This window comes from Cuculus canorus, chromosome 2, assembly GCF_017976375.1.
Source record: "Cuculus canorus isolate bCucCan1 chromosome 2, bCucCan1.pri, whole genome shotgun sequence".
In the NCBI taxonomy this organism is placed as follows: Eukaryota; Metazoa; Chordata; class Aves; order Cuculiformes; family Cuculidae; genus Cuculus; species Cuculus canorus.
In genome coordinates, this window is record NC_071402.1 from 141432244 (window position 1) to 141452555 (window position 20312).

Here is a 20312-nt window from a genome sequence, read left to right on the forward strand (position 1 = left end):
GAAGACACATTTAAAATGCCAAACTCAGAGATACCTCTACTAGATAAATTTCTCTTTCACACACCTCCCTCCCCCTCGCAAAATTTCCCTCTGAGAAATCACTGGCTCTAAGTCTCACTGTCCTTAAATAAATCAATATAAAAAATATCACCTATATTGCACTGAGTAGCAGGCAACCAGAAATACTTATCCAGTCTTCAGTGCTCATAGGCTACGAATCACAAAGAATTTGTCCTGTACCTCAGGATTAATTTCTGACAAAATAATAAAAATGAACCTTTAAATATAAATGGGTAAAAGCTACACCACTAACAAGTATTTAATTTGCCAAAGAGTTCTTGATAGAAGAAGTTAATCAGCACATCTAAATTACATGTCAAAATTTCACCCAAGAGCAGCATAATCTTCAGCAAATTCACTGAAAGGTTTAGTTTTACTATAGATCCACTCCCTCTTCCTTCAGCATCTCTTTCCCAAACTCTCAGCAATCTGCTCAGTTCCATTTCCCACAGTAAAAAGATATGAGGTAAGAAAAAGGTGCTCTTAGGACTTGATCCACAATTGTTTGTCGTTCACAGAAGCTCTTCTGGAGCCTTCGGAGTCCAACAGAACTGCTACCCATCAGAAGCTGTACCTAAACGGAGCTCCAGTCTCTGCTTCTGGTCAAAGTACAACTTCCAGAAAGGCAGTCTTGATTTTTCCAACTTCAAAAGACCAAGACTCATCACTGTAGTTTTTCTAGTTTTTAAGGCGAGTCTAATTTTGAATTATTTCCTTTTCCAGTCATTCCTATTTATTCTTTCCTGAAGTATCTAGTATTGTTTTCCTGCAATAATACTTACATACTACTTTCTTCTCAAGTCTAATTTTTGCAAGTACAGCAGGTCAAACTCTGCCACTCCTACCACAAGCCATTCTCTATGTCCTTACATTCATTTGATGCCATTTTTCTGCATTTTTTCTATATCCAACTTTTCAACATCCTTTTTTAAAGATGACTAGCACCAAAACTATATATAGTATTAGCTTCAGGTATAAAATAAATATAATAGATGTTTTTAAAAAAAGTAAGAGCTTCTTCTGGTCTTATTTTATCCCTTCCAATTTTTCCACTCAAGGGTGTAGCTACTCCTCCTAGTCAGGAGATCACACTAGTGTTAAATTTTTGTCTTCTTTAACCTTTTTCCTTCTCAGAGCTACTACCTCCCTGAGCATGGCCCCCTCTGTAATTCTGCACTGCTTTTCAGCCATACAACTGTTCATCTGACTGTATTAAAAGGCATCTCAATTGCACAGGCTCAGAATGCCAGGGAATCAAAGTGTTTTTTGTACAAAATCCTTGCCTTTATCCCACTTAGACATTTGGATGGGTTTCCCATCTTCTGCAAGTTTTCACTACGTGAAATGTCAATTGCTCATTGACAATTACATTTTGGTTGTTGTCATTTAATCATGTATTATTTCTATATTTTTTATTATAAAGTCCCATGATAACTGGCGTTTTAAAAATCAAAGTAACAAAATATCAAGCCAAATACTTTGTAAGAGGCATCCTCAAGAATCCTTAGAAGCCAGCTAAGACTCTTCCTAATGCTTTATCCTTTGGAAGACTATTATGACCTTGCACATTGGTCAACAAAAATAGCACCCTACTGTAATTAATCAACACTAATGATATTATTCACAATGCTAGTTATACCAACACCAGATATCAAAAAGAGTAAACTGATTCTGTTCCAGAGAGATTTTGGTTGTTCTAGGAGCAAAAAGTTAAGCTGTTGGGAGCTATTTTTTCTAACTGAAACCATTTTTTGCGAAAAACCACATGGAGCAGAGCCGCTAGAGTACAGGAAAAGCTTGTCCCCCTCCTTCCCTCCATAATTGCAAGCTATATTTATAACTGGCAAAGTATTGCCCTCCTCTTCAAAGACAAACTGCTGGTGAGGCTCTTCCTCCTCTGCCCACTTTGCTTAAAATGTTCACAGCACGGATATTTACTTCCACAGTGGGAGGCCAAGGATTAGCCACAGCCTCCAAGAGGGTGGAGAGAATTAAAGGTCAATTTAATTAGCTCATTCTAATCTCTTACACATCTAATGTAAATGTCATTGTTTTATAACTGCCACTTTAGCAGACAAGATTATATTTTAGAAACTTTTAACATGTGAACTATGTGTTGGATGTAATACAAATACTAATCTGAAAAGGAAGCCTAATAAAAATTGTCATTGTGTCTGAGTCTTTCATTAAAAAAAAACAGAGAAAAAGGCAATAGGAAAATTCTGGTGATAAAGAATGGAAAGCTTTAGAAGAACAGTAATCTTTCAAACTGACTGGCCTAACAGCTTCTCACTGATTTGAATCTTTCCCATTTCGCGATGTCTGGACAAAGGCAAACAATGGTTTCTGGTACTGTGATCTCATTCGAAAGTCGTGGAACGCTAAAACGAGCTTCACAAGCCCAATGTACCCTAAAGACAAGTCAGATCACATCCCAGGCTATTTAAACGTGCCCCTGGGCAAGCTTTGCATGAGTGAATAGGCAAAAACAAGTGCACAGATGATGCTCCGTGATGACTGAAATCATAGGTCAGTGGAAAAGCCTGGCAGTGGTTCATTGCTGTTAGAGAATTACATACACACGGTCTGGCTGTTTATCTGTGACAGCAGTTACAGTGGTGCCGCCTGGCCCACGCAGAGCTTCTCATGAAGACAAGCTTGCATCTTCCCCCAGACTTTTTTCTTCTTACAAGATCTCAGGAATCATGGTTTGGATATGGATGAATTAGACCTGGATTACTTATTAAGAAGCATATCAGAAAGATACAGTGTCATACTACTGGACATGGATGCTCCAAGTTTTTTTCCATCATTTGAAACAAGCAGCCCACTTCTGGGATGGTGTTCAGGACAGTGTTTTGCCAGTGATTTCTAGAGAGAAGAAAAGCAAAGTGCTAGTGTTCCAATGTAACAACAGAAGCACCAAACCTATCTATGTCTTGTTTTGTCATATGGGGGTGGGAAAGAAAGAGTCTGAGGTTTACTTCATACGCTGGCATGGTGCATTCTACCACTGCAATTGAGCAGCTTTGTGTTTGGAAACACTGATGAGGAAACATATTCAGGAAACATTCATTTTTCACACTGAAATGTATTTAAGAAGTCTGGCATGTAGCAAAGCTTACTTGATTGGCAATACACAAGCACATTCAGTGGTATGACCTCCCTTGCTTTTGGCAGCTACATGGACACTACTTCATGATGATTTCTTGTCAGCTCAAAAGCACGGCTCTCAAAAGACCTATGGTGAATGTCATGGGATCTCCAAAAGGTGAAAACAGGACACCACTGGTCCTGGGGTGCAACCACCAGAAATATCAAGTTCCTTCTATGATGTTATTAAGATGTGCTTATACACACTCTGAACACCTATGACATTTATGAGCAAAGTGTATTCAACGAGCAATTACTGTAGTTAAAAACGTGAAAAACTTTGACACAAAAAGGCAAACCACATTTTTTTTTTCTTTTTTTGCACCGAGCTATTCTTCCAGAAGAAAGGTTATGTACCTTGACTTGGTCAAATGAGAGTTTAACGAATATAACATGATGCTTTCCTACATCAAGTTATCCTATTGAGGCTGTGGGCCTGGATTTAGAGCTGTCAGCTTAAAACATGCCCTTGCTTCGACAAGAGTTAGGGCTCTCTTTCTGGGAACCTTTTCCCTTCAGTCCTGCAAAGCTTGGCTTGATGCCTCTTTCACAGTTATCTCCATAAGAGTGCAGGGAGTACCTATCAGCTCATTGTTTTGACGTTGCCAGCATGTGCTAAATGATTTTTTTTCTAGTTTGAATACCCAATTGTGAATGATACTTAGTTTAGGCTTGGAACTGCTGAAAGCAAGACAAATTAAATGTTTTCTCTAGGGAAAACTAAGAGAAACCAGAGGTTAAAATTTCTGTTGCCATACATACTAATGTTAAGTCCCAGAGTCACCAAATTCTTATTTGGGCTCACACTTAAAGCACCAAACCCTAGAACACAATATTCAGATTGCCTATTTCATTTTTTTACATGCTGGAAAGACCAAAAATGCCAAGTTTCTGTTAGTACAGCTGGTTCAACATCTTACTACCATTACTGCCTATTTCCACAACAAACAAGCAGTTCTGAACATCTTGGTGGCAATGTCCATCTGGGATCCACAAACTGTATACTCTGCTACAGCAACCTCATCTGATAGATGAGCTTGAAAACTTTTCATACACTGACAGACTTACCAGGCTAAAATGACCAGCACAGAAATTTTCTTTTCAAGGCAGCTCCTCCTTCCTGGATTTTTATGTATTTCATTAAACATGCAATGAAAAGATCATGTCTTAGGAAGAAGACTCAACTTCTAATGCAGTTGTTGCTAACACATTTATTGCTGACCTTGTTGTCTGTATTGATGCCAGAGGTGTCTCATTCCTTCCAAAACCAAGGGTCAATAAATGGAGGCATGAATTACAGTGCAAAAGCACCAGCAGAGAGCTTTGATGTCTGAAGAAACATATAATCCTACATCGCAAACTAGTTTTCAAGCTCTTTCTATGATGTCTTAGGATTGGATAAGTCACACAAAACGAGCAAAAATATTCATAGGTTGACAAGAATTTTGGTCATCTGGAGCTCAGATGCTTAAAAAAAAAAATATACTAACAGTTGACTTATTGACAATGAACCTAGAATTTGCATTATTTTCCTCATGCCATATTAGAATCTAGACTAGAAATCCTTCTGTCCAGAAAGCTACAAGAGACATCAAAACATAAGGAGACACCCATATCAGAAGTGAAAGATACTGAGTTCATAGGGTTTCTTAACAGGGAAATTTCTTAAAAGCAAGAATTCTCAATGTAGAGAATCTAATCTCAATTAGATTGCAATCTTTTATATGAAAAAATGCACATAGAGAAATAATAAGAAACTCTAAATTAAAAAGAACTTATAGACTGTCTCCTAAAAGTTCTTTATGAATTCTTTGTCCTGTACAGAGAACCTCTACAAATTGCTCCTGCAGACAGGCAAAGTCAGATCTGCGTGCGTCTATTACACTAAGTACTAAAACTTTTAAGAAAAATCAGTTGTGGTGTCTCAGATTCCCAGTAGAAGGCTGACTGGGTACACTGGGACACTGGTGCCCTCTGGTATGAGCCATTGTATTTTATTGGGCAAGAACCCAGTGTCCCTCTTTCGCCTAGCAGAATCCAGATGTAGGATTCAGCAATAATTTTAAGCAAGAACAGATGTGTTGGAGCATAGTAAAGTAAATTTCCCTTTCCAGAGCAGCAAAAGCATTTCTAACAGCAGTAGATCCTATTTTTGGAATTTGTTTGAGGGTGTTAAGTTAGCTGCTTACCTGTTAAACTCTCTTATATTTTGCAGTTTATAGAAGATAGTCCTACAACTCAACTGACAGAACTGAACACTTGGATTTTGTAAGCTAAGAAATTATGTCAACTAAGTTGAAAAGAAACTCCAAAGTTACCCGAGTTACCCCATTTATTTTGCTAAAAAAGGGGGCCTTTCTATAGAACAGACTTTGCAAAACTGATGTCTAAAGCTGAGGGGTAATGCAGAAATTAGAAATTAATTCAGGACTGTAGTGAGAGATCTACTTTACAACATCTGTTTCCTAATCCTCTTTTTCCCCTCTTTTCTGCAAGGAACAGTTAATGCTCTCAAGAATTTTCCTGTCAATATTAGGAGGATCTTAAGAGTTAAGGGTTCTCCTTCAATGAAATAAGAAGATAATAACAAAAATACAAGATCTAGAAAATTTACCCCATCAAGGCAAAATCTGTCATTAAATAATGCCGTGACTTGTGGAATTACTTTGACACTGAAAAATGAGATAATATCTCGAGTCTGAGATCCATAAGTACTTACTTGTAACATTCAACAGCACAAAACAAAATAATAATCTCTTTCCCTTTGATAATTTATAGTTTATGTAAGTGGTTAAAATGGTTGTAAAGTTTTTCCATTATTCAAACACAATTTTGATTCATACTGACTAAGCATCATTTGTGTTCAGTTTTCCAAGAAAAAACAGCCAGACTATTTTTTATTTTGATGCAATAAATATCTTAGCAATATGGAATCACCGAGAAGGAAGATCAGGGTTTAATAAAAGATTTTTTTTTGATATAACAAAGTTTCTTAACCTAGATTGAAGGCTTAATTTGTCCCAAAAAGCCTTCTATAGGCAACCTTTGAGTAAAACTCAAGGTTAACTTCATATTCTGTTTACCACATCACTGCCCATAATAAAGAATGAATCATCAAAAAAACCCATTCATTAACTGCAATGACACACATATCTCCACGAAAGGTTAATCTTACTTCAGTACTAACCAAAATGTCTCTCGGAGGCGCCCAGCTAGCTATTAGAGACATAGATGTAGGACAGCTTACCAAAGATACCTCAAAAAAAAGTAAGTGGTTTTCATCATGTGAAGGGGAGGGGGACTCCATTACAGGAAATGCAATTGCCATTACTAGAAACGGCTTCCTGTAAGGCACAAACCATACACAATTTAAGGAATTCCCCCAATCCTGAAGGCAGACTACTCGTAAGAAAATGCCCTGTACTGTATGAGACTTAAATCTCTCTTCACTGATAACTTGAGGTCTGATAAATCGAGATCTGAGATCTCTGTAAGAAAAATCCCTATATTAACCATTCCATACGTGAACTTAGCCTATGTGTTATGTGGTCCACAAAATTACCATAAAAAGTGAATGATAGGATATCAAGAATTAACATTAGTATAAGTCAGTAATTACAGTTTACATTACCAAACTATTTTCCAGAGGTAGGGTTTATTTTTAGTCTTTCCTTATGACTAAGCATTATCTGCCCTCTGGAACAACTCATGAAGGGTATCTGCAGAAGATTCTGAAAAGAAAACCATAAAATGAATGTTCTTCCTGATTTAAACTGATGCCTCTGACTAATGAACAAAGTAATTGGATTTATTTATCTAAACTGATCCCATCTTGCTCAATAATGGGAATGACATTGTTCACAATTGATTAGGACTCCACTCCCGAAAATCATTATATAAGAAAAACTATCCAGAGAAAGTTATTTGCTATCTCTTTAATAAGCTTTCGCTCAGTTCAATACTACAGAGGTGTTTTCAAATTAATGTTTGTCTCTGAGCTTAAGACAATAATTTTAACTAAAATTCATTGGAATAACTTCCTTGAAGACAAATATCATATGGAAAAAAGTATACGCAGCGAGTCTCCCTTTGTCAAATTAGTTTTCCTTTTTAAATCACAGAGAACGTAACATTAAAATGATAGCAATTTCTAATTTTAACAGGGATAATCTCTATCTTATGCACCGGGTCACTTGAATTCCCATTTATGTGTATTTCTGTAAAAACAATATGTTTTTGAAAGCGTGTTCGAAATAGATTACTACTTTGGGGAATTTTCAAAAAATATATTAAATAGTCCAGTAGAATAAGAATTCAGAACGATAAATTGCTTGAGCTGAGGAAAAAACGAACAGTGAATGCAGACATTGCGTTCCCTGGGGTCAAAATTAATATTAGATATCTTCTGTTTTTCACTAAACATACTTGAAATACTAAATAGCATTGAAGATTTTTTCTCTAACAAATACATAATTTTGTTGAATCAAAATCCAAGATATGGTTACACTTTCTTCTTTTCGATTGTTGTTTGGTTACACTGTCAAAAAAATCAAACTACATAACTACAAAAAAGTATTTTTGGTTTTAATCTGGAAATACAGACATTTTATTTAGTGACAGTCCTTTAACATTGTTTTATCATTGTTATCATTAATAAATCTACAGCAGTATAACACAGTTATCACAGGAATTTCTGCTTTAGAACAGCAGCGCAGATTAAAACATTTCACAGTGCTGTGGAATGCTGCATTTTTTTATTATACTAAGTTTGCCAGTTTTAATTAATGATGGCATCTTAAGTCTTCTAGTATATATTTACTGAAATATAACTTTGCCTAGTAAAGTCACCATCCCATTTTCTAAAAGATAGCCAGCATGAGCTGCCACCCTAATGTTAAATTCAGGTACAACCATATGTCCTTCTTGACACACTCATTCTTTTCCTTCAACAAGAAAAAGGAAATCTTCATATAAAGGGATCAAATAACTTCCAAAACAACAGGATCCTCTTTGGCTCATCAAGAAAATTGAACCAGGAATGCGATTTGATATAAGACTTATAACTGTTAGCCCGAGTCTTGGTGTATTTCCTCTTGAACAGTCCTTCAGTAAACAGCATAATGAATAATCATGCAGGAGGATCACAACAGATCTACCAAAAGAAACCAACGCAACCCTCTTCTCTGCTTACTGTCAAAATGTCTTACCAAAGGAACAGTGACTCTATACAGAGATCCATAACATAACCTCCTTCTACACCCCTGCAAGCACTTTTTAATCCATCTGTGCATTTCTAACACATTGTTTGATATTGAAAATGGGAAAACTGCTAAAGAGGACTGTTGAAGGACCTAGACTGTGGCCGCAATATTCAGTCTCCTCTGCGTAGCAAGAACAGGAGTGTTATCGTACAAACACATTTTGTACAATTTGTTTAGCTACTTAAAATTACTTATTAAATATCTTCTCTTAATACATCTTAGTGACAGGCTACAAATACAATCGCAGTCCACACCAAAATAGTTCAAAAGCACAAAAGAGCATGACAGGAAGTGGATACTGGGTTACACAGAAGTGCTCTTTAGGACAGGACCTCTTGTAGTGCAACCACAGAAGGAATTACCCCTGTGACTGAAACAGTGTGCATTAGGAACAGCTAAGGGAAAACGGAATTGTCAGTGAGTACTGGAAAATCAGACTGAAGTTCAAGAACTTTCTTCCGTGAAGACAGAAAGAAGCTTTGACTACAAGGAACAACCCTGCCAAACCTACAGCAATTTTGCTGTATCTGCTCTATGCAAGTGATTTGTTTCCAGATCCTCTTAATAACAGGAAAAGGAGACATGCTGAAGTAGTGTGAAGTTGGCAGGCCATAGGTCACTCTATCAAAAAAAAAGTGCATGAAGGGAAAAAATGAAAAGCATTGGTCATTTCAGAAACCACATCTCATACAGACACACCACCGAAGCCACTGTTATCTAAGTGACCCAGCTGAATACAGCTTCTCTTGTCACTGCTGCTCAGACATTACTTTTTCTTCCTCTTGCAAGAGGTATCACTATGCAGTTTTAGTAACATGGTTTATGACTGGGAGGTACTCTAATGGGAAACATGGAGGGCTAAAGATAGCAGAAGGGTAGGAAGCAGAAGACAGCTAGGGCAGGCAAAGAGGTAAAACAGAAATGTTCTGCGGGCAGTTAGGGAGAGGAGTAGAAAGAATGTCTTCTTTTTCTCTGTTTTCCTCCAACTTACACAAAAATAAAAGAACTTTATTTCAGCACATTGGCCAGCTTGCTCACAACTGCATCATTATTAATCTTTACAATTTGTATACATCACCACTTTAAGCACTTTGAAAGTGAACTTACCTGAAAGTCCTGGTCATCAATTCCAAACCTCTCTCTTAGATTGCGGAAAACCATTGGACAATATTCCTTAAATTTGAAATGACTTGGCATGTTTTCTCTGAAAGAATATTAAAGCAAATCAACTTCATTCACCTGCATACGCTATAAGTAATTCTAGAGCATTCTGTCTCAATTCTTTTCATAAAAGGCAGAGAATAGAGATTTACAGTCTCTCTTCTAACATTTTCCTTTTTTCCAATGAGACTAGATTTCACCATATTATTTTCTTTTTGTTTACAAAAATTAATAAATTTATACATATTTGTCTCTAACAAGCTACAACATAAGTGGATGAAATAAACACAAAGTGTATTGTGGTAACTTTGGAACCTGTACCCAAGAGCAGAAATGAATGCTTTTCCATTGCCCTAAAATGTCTGGATTACAGAATAATTATTATACCATTTGTGACTCCAGAAAGTACTGACAGTGCCAAAGTTTCATGAAAATTTGAGTCACTCAGTGCAGGGGTAATTTTAATATCCTAATGTTAATTTCAAACCTATACATGAGAAAAGTTATTTTCACCTTTGCCACAGAAAAGAAGCAGAATTCTTCCTTTTTCCAAACATGTTCTTGAATAAAATTCAGGTCATATACAAACCAGCATTAATAGTTTTGTATGTCTGTACATACTGTTCATGGAGCATTTTATTTTTAAGAGACGTAGATGGAATGGTCTCAATATTTCTGGAGCTTCTATAGGATTGGTATGTTTTTGTAATATGTATTATTTGTATTATGGATTGTAAAAAGCTGAACATTATTCAGCTTTGATATATGCCTTAAATTCTCATTCTTTTTCAAATGTTTAATTTAATATAAAGTACATGCGCATGTATTTATGTTTTTAAAAAATCCAAATAAATGCTTATATTAATCATAAAAAAATCACACCAAAAGGATCACCTTCAATATGTAAGAAACTCATAAGGCAATAATAAACCATATGGAGGTAAAATACTACCCAGCAGCCCTTGCTGTTGCTTTTCAGAACAGCACAGATGGTTATGTTTATCACAGGATTAACTTAATCATCGAAACTTCAGTCCCATGAACTGAAAAATAACAGAGTTCATAGTACTTCATAAAATATCACTGCCACTATCCACTCCTACAAAGAATTGTTACTGGTACTTACTTGTTGAAAAGGTGATTGTCCACCTTTATCTTTGAGTATGCTTTGAAATCATCTGGCATCAACATAACAGGGATTTGAACATGGCTCAGTTCATTAATCTAGAGAAAAGAGATTTAGTTGCACATATATTTAGTCTTTGCAAAGATGCTACATGTGTCTTAAATACAAAAATGTTATTCAGTCTACTGTTCTTGTGTATACGTACTAGGAGTGAATGCAAGTAAAAGAAGATGCAAACCCAGTTTTATTCTTTCCAGATCAAATGCGATCACAAGATTGACACTTCGGAAAAGAAGAAACGGCATTCCATTTTTACACTAGTTTCAGAAAACAAAGTACTTCAAAGCACACCTGGAGTGTACTTTTTACGGAAGGTCAGTGAGGATGCCAGCAAAATGGTCTTTAATCCCAACACACCGTTCTTGTTTCATCAGTTGTGCTAAACTTTCAAAAGGTAATTCAAATTCTATATTTCAAATTATTATTTACTGTTGCAGCTTAGGAATAAGTCTTACATGTCTGTGTCTTGATCTACTTATAGAAAATAAACTGAAATTTTGCTTGCATGTGAATGCACATACTTTGGGCTCGACATGCAGGGGTTTGTTCTCACACTAGTGTAGAACAGAACCCTTATCTGCAAGTCACAGTATTCAGGCATTTTTTGATCAAGTCAGACAAAATTTAAATAGCTAGATTTTTGCTTAGAAAGAGATGGAAGTTCTTAGGTTTTCCTTATTTATTATATTTATGGACAACACCTATTCTTTCCAGCTTTGAAATAAATATTGTCAGTCTTCTCAAGATTAGGATTATTCATATATATTTGAAATCCACTTCTGACCACATCTTTATGATACATGTAGACACAACCTAGTCTGTACACGTTTTTGTTATTGCATGTATTAATCTATCCTTACTTCAGTAACTTTTAACTGAAACATGATAAACTAAGACAAAATTGTTAGCTTGCAGTGCTGCTTTCAAATAACAAATGAGATACCCACTACAATAACAGTCACCAAATACCCATGACATACATTCTATCTATGTTCTTACCCTGGTCACGCATCTCAATTTACCCGGTCAAACCTTCTTACTCATGCAGAGCACATTTTGCTTCAGCAGTTTTCTACGGGACTTAGAGGGAAAACTCACTCTATATGAATACAAATGCACACTAGGGGTGGATATAGCAACACAGGGGTGCTCCTCCGCTCTTAGCATTACCTATCCAACACTGTTTTACAACTAGGAAGCTGTTAGTTGCCTGTAAATGCTATTCTGCTTAAGAGAGGCTTTTGGAGAAAACGTCACTGAAGCAGCTATGTGTTCTAAATAGTGGAGGGAAAAATGCACTCACTGCAAGTACGACCTTTTGCAGAAATGACGTTAAACAAAATAGGAGAACAGTGAGGAACCTTTTAGCTCTTAAACAAACGAAAGAAACCAAGGCACGCAGGCAGCCTCATCACTTTTCAGTACTTTAAAGTCCCAGTAATGTTCCCTGCCGTGTCTCAATTTTATTATTCAGATCCCTGCAGCCCACAGGAAAACTGATAAAAGTCTGTGGAGTTCAGTTTACAGAATGCTTCTTCAGACAGCCCTGAAAAGTTCTAGACAGAGGTATGGCAATTATATAGCAGTGGAGAAAGGAAACAGAAAGATGTTTGGGAGGGGCTAAATGTGCTCTGCTCCTCAGAGTTGTAGAACAACTTTCTTCCTTCCAAAGGGAGAGAAAGAAGAAACTCTAGTAAATTTTTGAAGGCACAGCTGCACAAACCTAATAAATCATGCTGACACCTCATTAAATATGACATAAAATAACAAAACTTTGATCAAAAAATACTATATCCAACATATATGCTCTCTACTACAGTTGATATTGCTGTACATCAATCTCATCCTGAAACCACCAGGCAGGTTCATGAGTCTGCAGAATTAGTCTAGCTGTTGTACAAATAAAACTAGGTACAAGTAGATATATTACTTGGAGATATGAAACTTCAGATTTACTTATCCAGAACTACCCACTCTTTTAGATTCCCAGACTGTACAACAAATTCCATGCTTGAAAGAGGGATAACAGACCTACATGCATGTACACTGTAGCCAAAAGTGACTCACACCTTTCATTGAGTACTGTCAATAATGCTGAATTAACAGATCTTCAATTATTTACAGTAACAGCAAGCTCATTTGCAGATTTGGATTTTAGACTACCAAAATTGCATTGATCAAATTTTCATATGCATTTGCTTTATTAATTTGTTGATGCAAAATTTTTCTGGGTACACCTACAGATTTGCTTTCATGCTGTGAATATTTAAATTTGTGCTGTAATGGCACAGTTCTAACAGTACCTGTAGGCCTTTCAAATGCCATGTACATAACAGAATAACATAGTCAAATGTGCTCACATTTGCACACTTCTATTCTCAGCAAAAATTCCAAAATCATTCTCCTAGGAAGTTCCCCACAAGATGTGAATGTACAACTCCTCCCAAAATCAGGAAGAGGGGAAAAAAAAAAAAAAAAAAAAAGCAGACTAACAGAAGGTTTGGAGTTTTTTGTTTGGTTTGGTTTGGGGTTTTTTGAGGGGTGTTGGTTTCAAGGAGGGGGGCGTGTGAGTTGTTGAGATTCATCCATCTCTGAGGTATGTAAAAGTAATTTCTCTAATATTTTAGAGAATTCCTCTCTAGTAGAAGAGGAAAACAGAAAAGCAAGTGATGAACACGCAGCAGAAATGACCTTTGGTATAGCACACCAGCTGAGTAATGGCATGTCCCAGCGGCACAGGCCATTAATTAATTGAAACCTTTCAAGTATAAGGTCTGCTTCTTTGTGCAATAGTAGTTTTTCGGATATATTTGATGAGGCCAGATTGGAAAGTGCACACAAGACAGAAAGGAATACCCGTGTCATTAGATATTGGTGGAAACTGGAACCACATTGCAGGGGAGGAGGGAGAAGAAACAATATCCAAACCTCCCCCCCAAACAGCTCTTGAAAAGCTAAAAGGGAAAGGTCAGAGGGATCAATTCTCCACTTTGCCATCACCGTGTAAAGAAACAATCACATCTAAAAGACACTAAATATAAAACACAAAGAAGACATTTTAAGCCTTACAACTCATCTCAGATGAAAATTTTGCTGCTTTTTCTGTATTTGAAAGCCAAGCATGACAGAAAATTCCAAGTAAGATCTATGTGATGCCTTTGCCAAATATTATGTGCATCTCTTCACATTGCCTGTTAACTAAGGAAGCTAACTTCCTTAACAACAGCAAATGAAATGTGACTATGAGGATGGAAGTTCAGTATTCCCAGTTACAACAGAAACTGTGTTACAATAGCTGTAATAATTACGTAAGAAATAAGAAAAAGCCTTTTTCCTCTAAGGAGTGCTTCTGAACATAACAAAATCATAACCAAGAAATAATTTCCCACAAGAGATAATCACGATGTGTAAATGAAGCAGAAAGAGCTCACTGGACAGAGGACTGACTTGTTGCTAAGGACTCAGGATCAAACAATCATTTAATTACTTCTAAGACAACCCACATTAATAGCACCTCTACAATAAATGCACGTGCATCATACTCAGAAAATTCTCAGTCCTGCAACTTATATCCTTTAACTGCCCTGATCTGTTGTTGCCAATACAACATTTTGCTGCAATTAGTCTTGGTATTTAAAAGAGACAATGCTCACTGTATCTTTGAGGAATCTAAATCCCATCTAATAGCCTCAGAGAATGGATTATTTTGGATATGAATGACTAAGATTTTAGTTGCACAGTAACAATGCATATTATGTATAAATACCTCATGTCTATTAATAACATCTGTAAACTCATGCACATAAGATATTAGTAAGTGACCCAGAAACCTTCCTTGAAGTAATACATTCCAGTATCTTCTGTGATACTGGTATAAAACTAGGCCATTAGGTGAGATGTATAAATACCCCATGACTTACAAGCTTTAAGGAAGAACAATTTAAAAAGCGTTAGACTGGCATCACCCCTTTAAACAAATGGTACAAAAAATTGTGGCTGTAGTGATCTGCTCAGAGCTGTGGCTCAGTCATGGGAGCTGGGGGGGGGGGAAGCAAAAGGAGGCTTTCAGGCAAAAAACCCGACTGATTGCAACTCATTTTGCTCCTGCAGGTTTAGGATTGAATTCACACTGTCAGGAAAACAGAGGTTGTAATTAAGCTGCAAATAAGGGACTAATAAAAGCCTACTGGACATTGAATAAATAGTAAGACTCAGCTGGTAATGATTCTGAAATTAGCACACAGAGAAGTGTTCCCATGAAGCCATCTTATATTGGTGACATTTCAAATAAGCTTCGCTAATTTATATGATTTGAAATCAAGCAATGAATATATCATAAATTGTTAGGCATTATTAATGGCCCTTATTTAATTCAGATACATTCACCCTAAACACTACATTACTAGGGCAATGCATAATTAAACATTAGTTTTCATTCTGTCAGAACATAAGCAGCAATAAACTGCTTGTATGCAAAGCAGACAACGAGATATTTAAGCAGCATATAATAAAGGCAATTTACAGCATATATTGCATGTTTAGCTAGAGAAGCCAGAACAATGATCCTGTTCTCCAGCAGATACAAGCTCATGCCCATCACTACAATGCTGCAGCAAGAAACCTGTGTAAGACATTACAGCTGATATTATTCATTTAAAAAAACCACCACCAACAAAACCCCCATACAAAAATCGAACATCAAAAATTGTACATCAATGTCCAAAATTTCATCTCAAACACATCACAAATCACATGCAGACTACTTAGCAATGCCTAGAGGTTCCTTTTTAAACTCTCTTCCTATTCAAAGCCTTCGTTCTGTACATGGTTTCTTCTATTTAATATCTCAGCTTTAATATGCAGCATAGATACTGATTCCTTTTTATTTAATGTATCAGCCAGACAGACTCCCTGGCTGAACCTTCAGAAGGATTAGATGTTTTCACACCAAACAGCTTGATAAAACACCTCAATCACTGTTAAAGCTCTTGGCTGTTTCACACACAGGAAAATCCCAGCTCCCTCTGGTGCTAGATGAGGATGAAGTTGCGGAAGAGCTACTTACTTTTCAGCTCTGTTTTATCTCCCAACTCTCTGAACCAAAACCTACTGCACAGCAGTCTGACCTGCTGAGACAAACAAGCTACACAGCTGGTTTGTTACTCTGAGAGAAAGTCAAGTGCATTTTTCACAAATTTGTGTATTTTAAAACACAGATTTTAGAAGAAGTGGGAGTGGAATAGGCTTTGGAAGAAAGAAATAATTGAGATCTAAAAATAGAATTGAACTTTTAACACCACCAGCAGTTCTGAGAATTTTATGTTCATCGTTTGCTTTCTACATCTCAGTTTCTTCTTTGGCAGGGAAACTCAGACAGAGCTCTGAAAAGAAAAATACACCAGACAGTACTTATCGTTCAGACACAGCGCCATGACTTCGACAGGGCCACAGACTTCTTCAAAGGCACAGTTAGTTCATTTACTGCCAAGTTAATGCTTACAAACACAAGCCTATTGGCTTCTAATAGATTGCTCTTAGAAAACATGGCTGAAGAATAAGAATGCAACAGAGGAAAACTGTTTCTGTCTGAAATTTCACATTTAGGAGACTACTATCCTTCATTCTTCTGGCATCTTCTTGATAACTGAAAACCCTTCAGGTCTTACCAAACAACATTTTCCTGATCATTAGAGCACAATCACATAGACGATAAAGTTTCTTAATCTTATTCACTCTATTATCTTGTAAAAAGCCATTTCAAAAGCTGCTGTAATTTTGCAAGGAGTAGGGGCTTAGGTTAAAGCACAGTGGGTCGGATGGTGACAGGCAAAGCTATAGGCAGGCGTTTACATCCCCTCTTTCCCAGATGTGGAACACACCACAGTATCACTACTGGGACAGTAAATGCCTTGTGTTGAAGTATAAACTGAAAGTGAAGTGATTATTTTACAACTCTTTGAAATCTACCTTGAAGGGTCTGAAAAGGGTGGATGAGGTCAGCAGCTAATCAATTTTGTGGAAGACATTTGCCTGTTACAGGGCAAACCCATCATTTGATAAATGTCATGTGACAGTTTAAATTACACTCCAAGCCATTCTTGCAAAAGAAATAAAAGGTTAAGCTAAGTTCTGCTGTAGAGAAATAAATCAGTTCAGCAAAGTACTCCTTAATTTGTTTTAAATGAGGTTTTCATCATTTCAGTCACACAAAAATTCATCTATTTTCCCCTAAAAACACAAGTTAAAAATTATCTATCCAGATTTTTTTTTAATTAACTACACAATGGGCTAGGAGTTTAAATTGCATAGGAGACCTCTCTTTTGTAAGTAATTTCTGGTCACCTATTCCGAAACAAGTCCTGAAATTAAAGCAATTATGTGAGTAAAAAAAACCACAGGGTGAAGTATTTAACTTTCTCTCAGTCTTTAGGATCACCTTAATTCAAGGTATAAGAGGAAAAAACCCCCAAACCAACATAAAAGCCCACCTAGCTGCCACAGTAATAGACGCTGACATTTTACGTGTCTCAAAACATCTACTAGGAATTACTAGAGCAGCCTCATGTTTTTATAGTTCAGGTGATACCCGTCATTAAATTCTTGGGTTTCAATGTAATATCATAGTCTAATGCTAGAAAAGTAGGCCCAATCAAACCAAATGTTTTTCAAATGTCCTAATGCAGAAAGACATACTTTTCCTAAAGTACTAAACACAGAATATCTTAAATACTTGCCAAAAATATTAAATGCACTTCATGGATCTAGAAATTCTGAGAAATGAGCACATCAACTACAGCTTATTTATTTTTTAATAAAAAAAGTAGCAAGACTTTTCTGAAGTCTTTGAATTAAAAGACTTCTGACTTTTCTGACTTCGAATTAAAAACAATAAAATAAAAAATTTCACAACAAACCCCAGACATTTTCATCAGACTTTATAGTTGCTTCTTTCAACAGTAGAAGGATAACTTTGGGGAGGGAAGGCCTTGTAGTACATGCATCCACATGGAAAACAGGATATTGTGACATACCCCAGAATGCTCTGAACAGGATATTGTGAAATACCAAATACAGTCACAAAACAGAGGGGGAAAACGGTTTTAAAGAGCATTTATTTATCTGTGTTTATCTTTAAATTTAGAATATCAGGGCCCCAAATCGAAATGAAGTATTTCATAGCTTGGTTATCAACTCTTGTTCAGAGAGTTTGGAGTTACAATGTTTAAGGACCCTACAACAAAAGCAACAAAATCACATTCCTTTTACAAATGTTTTGATGCAAGTTTTCAAGTCTCTTGGACATTTGCAAAGCCTAGAGAATCCAGAACAGCTGCTGTATACTGTCAGACAAGCGTAAAGCCCCATTTCTACAGATTTGGTTAAACATCCTGTGAATCTGCTTACACCTTTCAATGAGTGCAAAAATTAACACTTCATAATGTGCCAAATAATCAAAGACCGATCATAAATTAAGCGGCTCAGATATAATGCCTGTCACGATAATCCCCCATCCTCCTAAAAATCTAGGACAAATGCAATACTGTGTATAAAGATACTACATATTAACAAAATAGAAAATAGAGTAATAAAATTGTGACTTATTCATGGTGGAGATTTTTGACATGCAGAACACTTTGAGTACCAAATGGTATGCAAAAATCAAGTGCAGTCTCAGTTCAAAAGGAAACTGTAAAGCAATGAAGGTCCTTCAGATTTGGACGAACTGTGATGCACACAATACACATGAGCTCATCCTTGTTTGCTAATGGTTAAGAAGAAAACAAAACAAGGCATACAGCTCAGACAAGACAACGCAACAATTTGGAAGCTGCTAGCTAGTGGGCTTGTCACAAAACTGATAACAAAACATTTTATTTTTTGAGCAGAAATATCTCAAGTCATCTTTTTTAAACTTCAGTTTGTATGCTGGGATGTTGAGGCACTTCAGTACAATCTACCATTGCATGAGGTATCTTTGGTTATTGTTCGAAATACTGATTTAAAATACACATTTTTGTCACAAGGTCAGATAGCAATCTGGTCTATATTTTTCTAATTAAAGAACAAAATGTTCATCTGGCAACAGATAAATTTTAGTTCACTTGGCTTTGTCCTGAAAGCTTTGCAATAGAATACTTAAAATGAGGAGGATGCTAGGAGGCACCAAGCATTTATTTACGACATGAGGAAAGTTTTAACGAAAATAAGTTCAATTCTACATAGAAAGTAATACCCAACCCACAGATTAATGTTCTATTTTCTAAATTATATGTTGTGGATCCTGGAAGGAGAGTTCAGCAAGCAGAAACAAAATGAAATAAAATGACATTTATATTCCATGAATCATGTTATTCAGATTTGGAAAACAACCAAACTGACCAAGCAACCAAACAGAAAACAGACTTAAAGCAGTCTATTAAAAGACTCTTATTTCTTATAACAGTTTTTAAGATAGTACTTTCCAAGTATAACTTTTCTGAATAGGAAAAATGAGTCCATGCAGTTAAACATTAAATCCCAGTAAGCACTTGAACAAATAAAGAGATACTGTAGACTTACCTGAATGCTATAACTGTAAAATGAAATTCAATAGAAAAAATTCTCTTCAACAGAGAAAGTAAAGTATAATGAGAAAAGAAACCTAAAGGAACAATTTCACATTTAACACATGTATCTCAGCTGCTTAATAAAGATAAAGGCTTTAAGAGCATGCTGCCTAAAAGTGACAAACTGGGATGGCTGCACAGTAAATGCCATAAACCAACAATTTAAGGTATCAGACAGGCTTTATTATTGCTCAGAAGTAGTAAAAAATGCAGAAAAGCCAAATGTTTTGTTTACTTTTACACTGGCATAATAAAGGCAATATATTTATCATTATAATTGTTGTTGTTTTTATTATTACTACTAATTAAGGAGAAGGAAGACCAACTTGTGAATAGGCCTTTTCATAGTACACTTTAATGCGCTGTCACACATTCCAGCCTCACAAATATGTTATTATTGAGGTGATTCCTTCCAGCCATTTCTGACTATGGACCAGGTGAAGGCTGAAGCTGTGAGGCAAGTTTTCTGAAAACAGAAGGAACACCACTTGCATTACATAAATGTGATTTATGAAGTTAATTAACTGAACACAAGTGACACCAGAAAGCAAGTACACGAAGGTCATACTATAAGTATTTAACTGTTCTGTAAAGCGGCACAGCACCTGTTCTTGGTAGCACGGACCACACAGAGTAATCAGAGAGCACAACAGAACTTGCTGTGTCAGCTTTCATGTAAAACATTTTTTTAGCTTTCAACCTGTATCTTCCAGGAGAAGAAATAATTTTTCTGTGCAGCACCATGTGAAATATCATACTAGCAGTCCAAACGGGTCAGCATTGCATTTCCTTTCTTTAGAGAAATCCCGTCCTTATCTCCCTGATGCTTCTCGGTTGCACTGTGTTCCTCTTGCAATTACTATGTCATTTTTTCCTTCAGGGAAG

General features: G+C 36.3%; 1 protein-coding gene across 2 annotated transcripts in view; it reads right to left on the reverse strand.

Annotated features, from left to right (window-relative positions):
* PIP4K2A (phosphatidylinositol-5-phosphate 4-kinase type 2 alpha) overlaps positions 1–20312 on the reverse strand; it is a 112038-nt gene that overhangs the window by 37957 nt on the left and 53769 nt on the right. For both annotated transcript variants that reach the window (XM_054060126.1, XM_054060125.1), the window contains exons 2-3: positions 10762–10859; positions 9582–9678 (exon numbers count right to left, since the gene is read on the reverse strand). In XM_054060126.1, coding sequence (XP_053916101.1) covers positions 9582–9678; positions 10762–10859 — 195 coding nt within the window. The remainder of the gene's footprint in view (positions 1–9581; positions 9679–10761; positions 10860–20312) is intronic.